This window comes from Mobula hypostoma, chromosome 27 (genome assembly GCF_963921235.1).
Source record: "Mobula hypostoma chromosome 27, sMobHyp1.1, whole genome shotgun sequence".
Lineage (NCBI taxonomy): Eukaryota > Metazoa > Chordata > Chondrichthyes > Myliobatiformes > Myliobatidae > Mobula > Mobula hypostoma.
In genome coordinates, this window is record NC_086123.1 from 19,610,807 (window position 1) to 19,623,883 (window position 13,077).

The 13,077-nt window shown below is 42.9% G+C and overlaps 1 protein-coding gene across 6 annotated transcripts in view; it reads left to right on the plus strand.

The window, feature by feature from the left end:
• rhof (ras homolog family member F) overlaps nucleotides 1-13,077 on the plus strand; it is a 64,286-nt gene that overhangs the window by 7,769 nt on the left and 43,440 nt on the right. The window contains exon 1 of one of the 6 annotated variants that reach the window (XM_063034616.1): nucleotides 8,987-9,482. The exons of the other annotated variants lie outside the window; for them this stretch is intronic. Coding sequence (XP_062890686.1) covers nucleotides 9,351-9,482 — 132 coding nt within the window. The 5' untranslated portion in view covers nucleotides 8,987-9,350. Of the gene's footprint in view, nucleotides 1-8,986; nucleotides 9,483-13,077 lie in introns of those variants that run through there. 6 annotated transcript variants of the gene reach the window in all.

Genomic DNA, 13,077 nt, shown 5'->3' on the forward strand with positions numbered 1-13,077 from the left:
GAGCGGCAGGGCTAACCTACACTGCTGGAGCTTCATTAATTCAAAGATGGTCAGCATGACTGTTGACGAATTTTATAGTGCTGTGAAACCCAAGGCAAAGGGGATAGGGGGAGGGCTGCTTTTACGATTGGAAGCCTCTGACCAATGGTGGACTACAGAGAAGAGTGTAGGGAATATTGTTGTTTGTTATGTAATTAATAATTTTGGATGCAAATGTAGGAGGTAAAATTAATAAGTTTCCAGATGTCACAAAGTTGTTACTGCTGTTGTTTGTGAGGAGGCTTGTCTTAATCTACAGGTCGATCAGATGGAAAATGGCAGGTCAACGACAGATAGGAATTTATCGTATTGTAGGGAACGACTAACGATTGTAGGACTTGCACAATGAATCTTAGGGTCTTGTGAAGTATCAAGGCACAGTATGACTTTGGTGTATAAATCCAAAGATCCCTGAAGGTGGCAGCACAGATGGATGAGCTGATGATGAAGGCATCTGGGATATTTGGCTTCATTAGTCAGGCCCAGAGCAAGAAGGTGACACCGCAGTGTTATAAAATATAAGTTTGACCACTGCTGGCGTGCTACAGTTCCGATCACCACAGTATGGGATTGCACAGGCCAGGGTGCAGAGGAGATTCATCAGGACTTTGCCTTGGGTGGAGTATTGTGGGAAGGTGAGATGTTTTCCTTGGAACGAAGGTGGCTGAGGGGAACTTAATACAGGTATTCATATTGTGATGGTGCAGATCGGATTGATAGCGGGAAGCTGTTCCTCACAGCAGAGATACATAAGATTACAGGGGATAGATATGGGTAAGGAGTAAAATAGTTTGAGGGAACCTGGGGTCTCCCCCCCCCCCCCAAATCAGGGGGTGGTTGGAATATGCAGTGGATGTTGGAGGGAGATACTCCCAAAACATTTAGGTTACTAGATGAGCACTTGAATTGCCAAGGCTTAGAATACCATAGATCAAGTGCCTGTAATTGAGATTAATATAGATGGATGTTTGATAATTAGCATGGATCTGATGGGCTGAAGGGCCTGTTTCTGTGTTGTATTGCACTGAGTCAATGACTTTAGGACTCAGACAAAAAGGAAAGTAATGAGGTGAATGAAGTGCAATAACAAGAGAAACTGCCAAATTGGATTGTAGAACAATGTGATTTAATATATGGATTAAAATTGAGGGCATGGGGCAAATAGTTGTGAGGAAAATAATGAAACATGGAGACACTGAGGAAAATCTCTCAAAAAACGTATTCTACATGTATTAGAATCATCAGCCGGTGGTGTAGTGGCATCCGCACCAGAATGAGACAAGTGGTCCCGAGTTCGAATCCGGTCGGCTCCTTGCAGGTTTTCCATCTATGCTGGGTTGAGCATCGAGCTGGCAACTCGGCCTCGTAAAACAAATGCTAAAGAAACAGCAAGGTTGCCACCCAACGTGCCAGTAGGCACAGGAAGGAACACGTGTTAGAAGAGTTTTCATAAAGAGGGGAGGCAGTGAGTTACAGAACAAATAGCAATTGGCAGGGTTCATGCCACCTTGACTGAACAGAGGATCACTTTTAGCAATAGACTAAGACAACTGCGCTGCTCCGGAGAGTGTTATATGAGGTCATTCTTACCCTCGCCACTTGGTTTTATAATGAGTCAACCCAGCTGTTAGACTGTTTGAGGTAACATTTTTTATTCTTTCTACTTCTAATATTTATGTATCTATGCACTTGTAATGCTACTATGACACTGTATTTTCCATTGGGATCAATAAAGTATTAACTCTTACTTCAGACTATATTCCTTTGCTCGCTCAACTTGTGCTAATGTCATTATGTTTATTTTAGATTTTTTGGCATTCAAATTATGTATAAGTGATGTTAAGCTTATGTTTGTAATGTACTACTGCTGCAAAGAGCAAGCTTTTGTTGCATTTGTACCTTGTGTTTGTACACTCAGTGGTCAGTTTATTAGGTACAGGAGTGGAACCCAGTTTGGTGTTCTGCTGTACCTGAATATGTTGTGCTCTCAGAAATGCTCATCTGCACATCACTGTCGTAACACTTGGTTACTTGAGTTACTGTTACCTTCCTGTCAGCTTGAACCAGTCTGGCTATTCTCCTCTGACCTCTCTCATTAACAAGGCTGCCGCTCGTTGGATGTTTTCGCACCACTCTCTGTAAACTCTAGAGACTTGTGTGTGAAAACCCCGACAGATCAACAGCTTCTGAGATACTCAAACCACCCCATCTGGCACCAACAACCATTTCATGGTCAAAATCACTTCGATCACATTTCTTCCTCATTCTGATGCCACATGATTAGCTGATTAGATAATTAACAAGCAGGTGTACCTAATAAAGTGGTTACTGAGTGTTTACGCCTGTGGTTATAAACAAACATGAAATTTACGTACATGGATTAACTGGAAGGATGTTAAGAGAGGCAATAAATGTTTAATTGGTCAGTAGTCCAATAAGAGATAATAAATAAAAAGAAAATTTCTTTATACAAATGAGGAACCAAATATTGAAACTATAAAAGGGTTATAGCCAAGGATTGTGAGGGAATAAGATAAGCACTTCAAAGGACTATTTTGGACTCTTAAGAGATTCAAAAAGTGAAACAGATCCATCATGGATTATTTTGTAACTTTAATTAATAAGAAAGTTACTGAAAACTGCCAAAGTGCATTGCAGAAAGGAGGATCTCAAGTGATGCACTGTTCACTTTGAGCAAGTCTGGGGAGTTGGAATTTCTCAGAGCAGTTGGAATAGGGCAAGTGTCCTTCACAGTATCATTTGATTTGATAAGGCATTCGGGGGAGAACAGGGTTTAGTTCAAGTTTATTGTCACGGGCATGCATACACAGGATATAAATGGTGTGAAGGTTAGCCTTTTGCTGCAGCAGCATAGTACATTACACAATGAGGACAAACAAGTTAATGTAAATGTAAACTAATATAGATTATACAAAACATACAACGTGTGTAAACACAAACAACAAAATTAACATAACAACACTAGTGCAAGGTTAAAACAGAGGAAAATATATATATACAGTAGCCCAAGGAAGTATTAAGGTTTTTCAGGTCAGTTCAAGAACCTGATGGTACTGGGGAAGAAGCTGGTTTTGAACCTTTAGGTGAGTCTTCAGGGTCCTGTAACTCATGCAGCATTGTGAAAGTGGCATGGTCCAGATGTTGGGGGTCCCTGATGATGGATGCTTCCTTCCTTAGATATCACTCTTGTAGATGCCCTCAATGGTGGGGAAAGCTGTACCCATGATGTCCACTGGAGGCTTGGAGACGGCCTGGGATTGGAGGACTCTCTCTGCATATGGATGGGTGGGAGGGAGGGAGGTAAGAGGCTTTTTTGGCTGTTATTGCTGGTGTGTTTTGTGGACAGGGTGGGCATGTTGGCAGCAGAATGAATAGTGGTACTTGCAGGCTAACCCCAGAACGTCCTTATGTTCTGTTGGTTATTAATGCAAATATGTGAGTTCTGCTGAAGGGTCTCAGCCCAAAACATAGACTGTACTCTTTTCCATTGATGCTGCCTGGCTTGCTGAGTTCCTCCAGCATTTGTGTGTGTGGTTCGGATTTCCAGCATCTGCAGGTTTTCTCTTGTAATGTATTACACTGTACATTTCAATGTACATGCAATAAATAAATGAATCTGAATCTGAGTCCACCATTCTCTGCAGCCCCTTGTGTTCCTTTACATTGGAGCTTTCAAAGGGTAAGGGAGAAGGATAGAAGGTGAGATATAATGTTGAACCCAGAAAACAGAGTTGAAACATTTACTGCAGATAATGCAAGACACACACATTATGGGCTCACAAGAATTTTGCTCTATCCTTCAATCTCACACATCTCTTCAAAAGACTTGAATTGTATTGACTTTATTACTTACATCCTTCATATACATGAGTAAAAATTTTTACATTATGTCTGTCTAAATGTACAATTCGGAGTAATTTATAATAAATAGTATGTACAACAATGTAACATAGAAATACAGTTGTCTCAGCATGAAATAGTCAGTCTGATGGCCTGGTAAAAGAAGCTGTTCTGGAGCCTGCTGGTCCTGGCTGATATGCTGCAGTACCACTTCCCGGATGGTAGCAGCTGGAACAGTTTGTGGTTGGGGTGGCTCAGGTCCCCAATGATCCTTCGGGCTTTTTCACACACCTGCCTTTGTAAATGTCCCGAATAGTGGGAAGTTCACATCTACAGATGCACTGGGCTGTCCACACCACTCTCTGCAGAGCCCTGCGATTGAGGGAAGTACAGTTCCCATACCAGGCAGTGATGCAGCCAGTCAGGATGCTCTCAGTTGTGCCCCTGTAGAAAGTCCTTAAGATTTGGGGGCCCACACTAAACTTCTTCAACCTTCTGAGGTGAAAGAGGCGATGTTGTGCCTTTTTCACCAACACAGCCAGTATGTACAGACCACGTGGGATCCTCAGTGATGTTTATGCCGAGGAACTTAAAGCTGTTTACCCTCTCAACCCCAGATCCATTGATGTCAATAGGGGTTAGCCTGTCTCCCTCCCTCCCTGATCCATCTGGTCTTGCCAAACACCACCTAGGCCCAAATTGAATTTGTTTCCCAAAGTCTTTGTATTTTTGTCTCCAAATAAATCATTGCCTTTCTCTGTATATTTTAATTTCCCAGAAATAGGTTTCCATTCCCATTCATCCTGTGAAAGCCCTTATGAAAGCTACAAGTGGTGTCCAGTACGATGATGGGCAAATCATTTTTCTCCTCTTTTGATTAATCTGCAGCTTTTAACAGAATTGTAGCTCTTTCAACTATTTCCCTTCATCAATTAGCTGAGTAGTTTGGTCCTCATCTGTATCCACTCCTACCTGGTCAATATTTTGGATTGAGACCCTTCACCCGAACTTGTCCAAATGAAGGGGTCTCGACCCCAAAACATTGACTTCCCAGTTCTCTCCATAGTTGCTGCCTAACCCACTCAGTTCCTCTGGCACTTTGTGTGTTGCAATCGGGTGCAACAGCTTTTCATTTGTACTATAGTACTACTTCTGCTTCTCCTGTTTCTCATTTTCATACTGCCCCCATTTCATATCTTAAAGCTCTTCAGGTTTCACAATCATAGTGACAATAGTCTCATTTGCCTACTTTTGGTCCATATCCCTCTTAAAGTCTAAATCTTATCCGTGCAGTACCTGTCCAAGTACTGTTGTTGCATCTGTCTCAAGCACTTCCTTTGGCAACTCATTCCATATACATTCTGCATGATGTAGTTGTTCCAAAGACACCTATTAAATCTTTCTCCACTGAACTATAACCTCTAATTTTTGATTTATTTTCCTTAGCACCCTTTCTCTGCTCCTTGTGATTTAATAGCCTCTATAAGTTCACTCCTCTGCCCAAGCCCGAGCCTGTCCAACCTCTCCCTATAGCTCAAGCCATAGAGTCCTGGCAACATCCTTGTAAATCTTTGCACTCTTTCCAGCGTAATAACATCACTCCTATCCTAGGTTAACCAGATCCCTACCATTAATACAATAGTCTAGATGTGTGTTGCCTCACCAATGTGATGTACAACTGCAACATAACGCCTCAGCTCCTATACTCAAAGCCCTGACTGATAGAGGGCAGCATACCAAAGGCCGCCTTTACCCTGTATAACTCTGATGCCACTCTCAGAGAACTGTGTACTTGTTTGTACTCCTAGTTTTCAGAATTCCCAGGGCCCTACCATTTTAGCAAAGCCTTTGACAAAATCCCACAAGGGAGGTTGATCAAGAAGGTTCAGTCGCTTGGCATTCAGGATGAGGTAGTAAATTGGACTAGACATTGGCTTCGCAGAAGAAGCCAGAGAGTGGTAGTAGATGGTTGCCTCTATGACTGGAGGTCCGTGACTAATGGTGTGCTGCAGAGATTGGTGCTGGGTCCCTAATTTTTTGACATCTATATCAATGATCTATTCTAGATGATAGTGTAGTAAACTGGATTAACAAATTCGCAGATGACTGTAGAACTGGGAGCATAGTGGACAGTGAGGAATGCTTTCAAAACTTGCACTTGGATCTGGACCAGCTGGAAAAATGGACTGAAAAATGCAGATGGAATTTAAGGCAGTTAAGTGTGAGGTGTTGCACTTCGCAGAGACAAGCCAAGGTTTGACTTTCACAATGGGTTGTAGGGCACTAAGGAGTGTGATAGAACAGAAGGACCTGGGAATACAGATCAATAATTCCTGAAAGTAACATCACAGGTAGATGGGATCGTAAAGACAGCTTTTGGTTCATTCACCTTCATACACCAAAAGACAAATTGCAGGAGTTGGGATGTTATGTAGAAGTTGTAAAGGACTGATTGGGAGTATTGTGTGCAGTTCTGGTCATCTACCTACAGGAAAGATATCAATAAGATTGAAAGAGTGCAAAGAAACTTTACAAGGATGTTGCCAGGACTTGAAGACCTGAGTTACGGGGAAAAGTTGAACAAGGCTGGACTTCATTCCCTCGAGTGCAGGAGAACGAGGGGATTTGATAGAGATATACAAAATTATGAGGGGTATAGATAGGGTAAATGCAAGTATGCTTTTTCCACTAGAACTAGAGATCATGGGTAAAGGGTGAAAGATGAAATATTTAAGAGGAACATGAAGGTACTTCACTCAGAGGGCAGTGAGAGTGTGAAATGAGCTGCCCACAGAAGTGGTGGATTCAAGTTTGATTTCAAAATTTAAGAAAAACTTGAATAGGTATTTCGATGGGAGGGGTAGATAGGGCTATGGTCTGGATGCAGGTCAATAGGAATTGACAGATTAATAGCAACACACATCAAAGTTTGGCTGAAGGGTCTATTTCTGTGCTGTAATGTTCTACAACTTAATGATTCTTCACTGTACAAGTCCTACCTTGGTTTGACTTCCCAAACATCCAAAGTAAAAGTAATTACTCATAAACAGTAGGGAAACAGGATATTTGGCCCAATAAGTCAGTGCAGAGCATCAATTTACCCTACCCTAAACCATTTTGTCCTACCCACATTCCACCACAGCGGAAATGGCCAGGAGCCATTTAGCCAATCAACCCTGCTCATTTTGGAAATGCGGGGGCGAACTAGAACACTCAGATAAAACCGGGGGTCACGTAGAGAACTTCACCTGGACGACAGCAGAGGGCAGGATCAAGCGTGTAGGAGATGGCGCCTCTAGGGACAGCTTCATGGTGAAGAAGAAAATGAAAGGCAATGGGACAGGAGTGGAACAATTGAACTGATTTTTTTTAGATTTATCACATCGCCACTCCAGCGATGGTCTTCCTTACTACTTCATTGTAGGATAAATCTGTCGAGGCAGGGAGTGCTTGAGATTCGGGCTGTCAACAAAGGCCAGCAGCCAATGGTTGGGCCGAATAGCTTGCTTCCCTTTATGATAAATGTCCAATTTCATGCTCTTCCGCCATTCCTCTTGTACACCCTTTAAGACGCGGTGGCAACCCACCCATCGAGACCAAAAACTGCAGTTGCTTGCAATCTAGAGCAAAAAAAGAACTACAAGTTGAAAGGGGAAGGGAAATTAGAATGAAAATGATTTGTAACTGAGAGATGAGGATGACTTTGCGCTTGATCTTCCCGATGTAGAGGAGGGCACATCATTTATACATAACCTTCATTATGTGTCCAGTGAGAAGATCCAGCGGAACGGTTCACGATGGATATCGCTGGAGCCTGATTGTTACAGGAGGTGGTGTGTTTCTACACAGGGCTTTAATGCGGGATTTAAATTTTAAACACAAGCTGGTTTTTATAGTTAAATCTAATACAGGACCGGCGGAGACGGTATCTCAACAGTCACAAGAGCCTCGTTCTCCCCCCCCCCAAAAAAACCTATTTCCATATTAAACTTGTGTTTCAACAATTGCCCCACAATGTATACCAGAGGAAACGCGGAGGACATCGGAGCAGTTGATCACGTGTCTTCGCCCTGATGTGGCGCCGTTCCCCTGTGCTCACGAGACTCTTCACTCCAACAATACAATGAAAATTTCAATCTTTCCGAAGAAAAATAATGCAGACGTGGACAATCTGAATTCCCTTTTTTAAAAAAAACAGGAAATATTCAGCATATCAAGGTGCATTCACGAATTCCTTCCCGGGACATAAAGAGAGTTAGGCGCCTCGCTTGGTCACGGCGATTAAAAGCATTCATGTCACCTGTAGCACTGGACAGCGCTTTGTCAAAAGTTACACGTTTGATTCGTTTCTCTCTCAATCCGCTGGACGAAGGGTCTTTGCCCAAAGCGTCGACTGGGTTGCTCTTTTCCAGAGATGATGCCTAACCTGCTGAGTTCCGCCAGCATTTTGTGTGTGTTGCTTTATCTATTTAGTTCATTGTGAACTGAAAAATAAAACCGCTTTTCTCTGCTCAAATGTGGCTTGACTTGCGAAGTATTTCCAGCATTATCTGTATCATGTGCGGAACACGGGCTCACTACAATCGGCGTCCTGCATTTCCCAGTTAGAATCCAGCCGGCTCGAAGCGGGATAATGTTTTCTGTGCGTTCAATGGCAGGTTTCTAGTCAGTAGGTATTTGTATCAGATACCGACATTGTCTTCAGACCTTGTGCTAAATAGCGATGAAGTGCTCCGTACGAGTTTTATAAATAAAATCGGACTAATCATGTAAATGATGTCAATCAGTGCGACTTGAAATAACGAGTTATCGCTGAGTATCCGTTATAAAGTGTAAAATCGGAGAAGTCTAAACTCAACAGCAAATTGGCTTTTATAGAATCTTGTTTATCCATAGTTGGGTACTAATAATTTTTACCTACCAACCGAGTTATAGTTGTTTGTAAATTGCAATTACATTTTCGAGTGACTTCGGTGAGCTTTTATTCTTTCCGGGGCCCATGTGGAACGGAAAGGGTTAACTAGCGCATACCGCGGAAATCAATTAAACAACGCAACAGTCCCTCCCTGACCAAGAAACTGAACTGTTCAGCCCGAGGCCGGTTAACGGGAGGCGGGGTCACAGAGCGGGAGTGTCCTTGAGATGAGAACACTTACCCCACACACCGTGCAGCGGCACAGTCGTTTCGGATAACCAGGGACAAGGCAGTCCCAGAGCGGTGAAAATGCGAAAACGGTGATCAGGCTAGCGCGGCAAGTCTTCAGCGTCTCGTTGAACTCACTGGGGGAAGGCGGCCACTGTTATGCGCCGATCTTCAGCGGATTGCGCCGAAAGTTGTCACATTTATAACCTGGATGAACACCTCTGAAGTTCGGCCGAATTTCCAGGAATTGATCGCTTTTTAGTGGAGGGAAGCCAATTATTTTCTTTTGCAAAAAAAAATACCCAAAATGGCCATGGCAAATGGCCATCAGAACACTACAGACGCTGGTGGAAAAGAACTGAAAATAGTGATAGTTGGGGATGGTGGCTGCGGGAAAACATCTTTACTTATGGTATTTGCCAAGGGGGACTTCCCAGAGGTAAGTTGGGTTATAACCAGTTAAGAACTGTACTATGATGCCGGTGAAATTTCAAGCATCCTGTTATATTTCTGTGACGCTGAATGGTTGGTTTTGATATTAGTAGCGATAATGCTGTTCATATACAACAAAGTAACTTGAGAGATTTGGACTTTTGTATTGGAATTAGTACAGTAGAAGTCATCGTTGCAGATTTCTTTCTAACATTTTAGTTGTGATATCGGGCACTCCTCCGCCAAACCGCATTCTAAAGGGACAGAGGACATTTAGCTCACAATCCGCACCATCTCTCAGTCAAGTGGCTGAAGCTGCAGTACGGTCTGTAGAATTCATGTCAGTCAGGTATGACGAATTTCACAGAAATTTTGCAGATGAGTCAACTTGTCTTGAAGGGGTGGGACTGTGGAAAGGCGGCGGCGCCAAAAGCAGAATCTAATTTGACGAGTGAGGGAGAGAATGAAAAGTGGGATGAAGAGAAGAGGAAGTGGGCAACAAAACGATCAGGTCTTTTCCAGTTTTACGATACATGTCCCACCGCCTCATATTGCTAAGCTGCGCAGAGCATTCGTCACACACTATGATATTTATTGTTCATGCTAGAACCATCAATGCCCAGTTATTTCTTGCTAAACCTGCTTACTAAACAAGTAGCATTAGGATTAATTGCAAGAGTTTATCCCCTTATACAAAGAAATGCCAACGGACAGAAGAGTTCTAAAGCGTTTCTTTTAAGAAAGAAACATTTGTTCCTGGGAAGGACTGGAAATCAAAATGTCATGCCCCAGTTGCAAATTAATTGAAACTGGTTACGTGCGCTCAGAGGTCAGTGTGGTAGCGGGTTGAGTTGTAACCTTCTCAAGTTGCAATCTCTTTAATGATCTTTTCCTGATTGGAGATTTAGTTTAAGAGCTTGAATAGGTCAAACTAGAGCAACACACACAAAATGCTGGAGTAACCCAAAGCAGGTCAGGCAACCTCCATGGAGAGGAATAAACAGCTCATGTTTAGACTGATTATTCCTCTCTCTAGATGCTGCCTGACCTGTCGAGTTCCTCCAGCATTTTGTGTGTGTTACTCTGGATTTCCAGCATCAGCAGAATCTCCTGTGTTCATTAAAGTGCAATTAATTAGGTGTTCCAGGAACACGGAACAGACTAGAGCGATAATTTTGTTTTCCCTATGAAGGATTTTTTCATTAGATTCCTCATTATTAATTCTTCTTCCTATTTTGATTCCCAGTCTATTATCATTTGTTAACGACTGTACACAATAAAATAGCTGTAGAGGGTGTTTACTCCAGCATATTTCAATGTGGGGGTCCCAACTTTTTTTATGCCTTGGATACCTACCATTTACTGAATGGTCTGGGAACCCCTGTTTTAAGGTATTTCACTGGCTCCTTTCCAGGTGCCTCACAGCATTTCACGGTCAGTTAACGCTCAGAATGCTGGAGGAACTCAGCAGGCCAGGCAGCTTCTGTGGAAAAGAGTACAGTTGACCTTTCGGGCCGAGACCCTTGAGCACGACTGGAGAAAACAAAAATGATGAGGAGTAGAGTTGAGAGGTGTGTGGGAGGGGAGGGAGAAACACAAGGTGATAGCGGAATTGGGAGGAGGACAGGTGAAGAGCTGGGAAGTTGATCGGTGAGAGAAATACAGGGCTGGAGAAAGGGGAATCTAATAGGAGAGGACAGAAGGCCCTGGAAGAAAGAAAAGGAGAGGGAGGAGCACCAGAGATAAGGTGAGAGAGGGAAAAGAGGATGGAGACTGATGGAGAGGGATGGGGCCATTACCGGAAGTTCAAGAAATCGACGTTCATGCTATCATGTTGGAGGCTACCCAGAGGGAATATAAGGCATTGCTCCACCGACCCTGTGTGGCCTCATCGCGACAGTAGATGAGGCCATGGATAGTGGAAGTAAAATGGATGGCCACTGGGAGATCACAGTCAATTAAGTAGTTTTGAAGTATAGCTTTTGTATAAAGCATGAATGATTGGTTTGATACAAGTAATGTAGTGTATTACAGAATGCTGCCGCAGCAGTAGGACAATGTCAGTATCATCCTTTTTTTAAAAAATAGGTAAGAAATAAATATTGCTCAGGAAATCTTGCAGCTCATGTACAAGATAGTGCTATAGGATTTGTGCTCACTAAAGAGACAAAGCCTCTATGTAATAACACACTTGCAAGTTGATGTATCTGATGCCACACTGCATCATTCTTGTGCTTATAACCCTGATAGGGAACTCAGAAATTCTCACTGGGGGGTACGGGTGCTACTAACTAGACAGCATAAAGGCCCAGGACTTTTCAGAGCAAATCACCTTGAGGGACATGCCTATAGTTTGTTTTATGTTCCCTCCTCACCTTTCAGCCACAGTTGTTTTTGTGACCTTGTTAAGTCAAGTCACTTTTTATTAACATTTTGACCATAACTGCTGGCACGGTACACAGTAAAAATGAGAGTGTTTTTCAGGACCATGGTGATACATGAACAATACAAAAACTACACTGAACTACGTAAAACAACACAAAAACTACACTAGACTACAGACCTACCCAGGACCACATAAAGTGCACAAAACAGTGCAGGCATTACAATAAATAATAAACAAGACAACAGGCACAGTAGAGGGCAGTAGTTTGGTGTCAGTCCAGGCTCTGGGTATTGAGGAGTCTGATGGCTTGGGGGAAGAAACTGTTACATAGTCTGTAATGGAAATGCTAGTTGATCATCCTGAATGTAGTTCCTCAGGCAGCCAGGGCTTGGTATAGGTCAGGACCAACAGACCACCTCTTTATCTAATGAAATCTAGAAGCAGCTGAAGAACGAAGTGAATGGGTGGGGATGTTGTACAAGACTGCTGCAGTGGAGCTCCACCTAGACCTCTGTGTGCAGTGCTAGTAACCCTGTTATGGGAGAGTGAGCGTTAAGCTACAAGGTGATTTATGAGAATGTTGCCAGGACTCGAGGACCTGTTTTAAAGGAAGCGGCTGGGCAAGCTGGGGACTTGATTCATTGGAGCATAGGGGTGACCTAATGGAAGTGTATAAAATGACGAGAGCATAGACAGTGTCTTTCCCAAAGCTAGAGGGAAAAGGTTTAATGTGAGAGGGGAAAAGAGACGCAAGGGACAATTTCTTCATGCTGGTGCATATATGGAACAAACTGCCAGAGGAAGAGGTAACAGGCACGATAACAGCAGTTAAATGCCACTTGGACAGGTACATAGTAAGGAAAGGTCAGGCAAATTCAGGCAAATGGGATTAGTTTAGATGGACAGCGCCATCAACACAGACAATTTGCACTGAAAGGTCTGTTTTCATGCTGAATTGCTGCAGGACTTTGTGACTCATTTTGGGCAAAGAAAGGGAACCAAAGAGTAAAAATAAAAACAATGAACTGAATGGTGAGAAAAAGAAGGAAGGGGGTAAACTGCAAGGTTTATATTTTAAACCTCTTCACAATCCCCATTGTTACTTTGCTACAGTTGAGCGGTAAATTAAGGTCACCATCACCCATTGTGAAAGAGAGTTTTAACTGTCTGGTAAGTTCTTTTCCTAGGTGGAGCAGAAATCCAACAATTTCTTCCC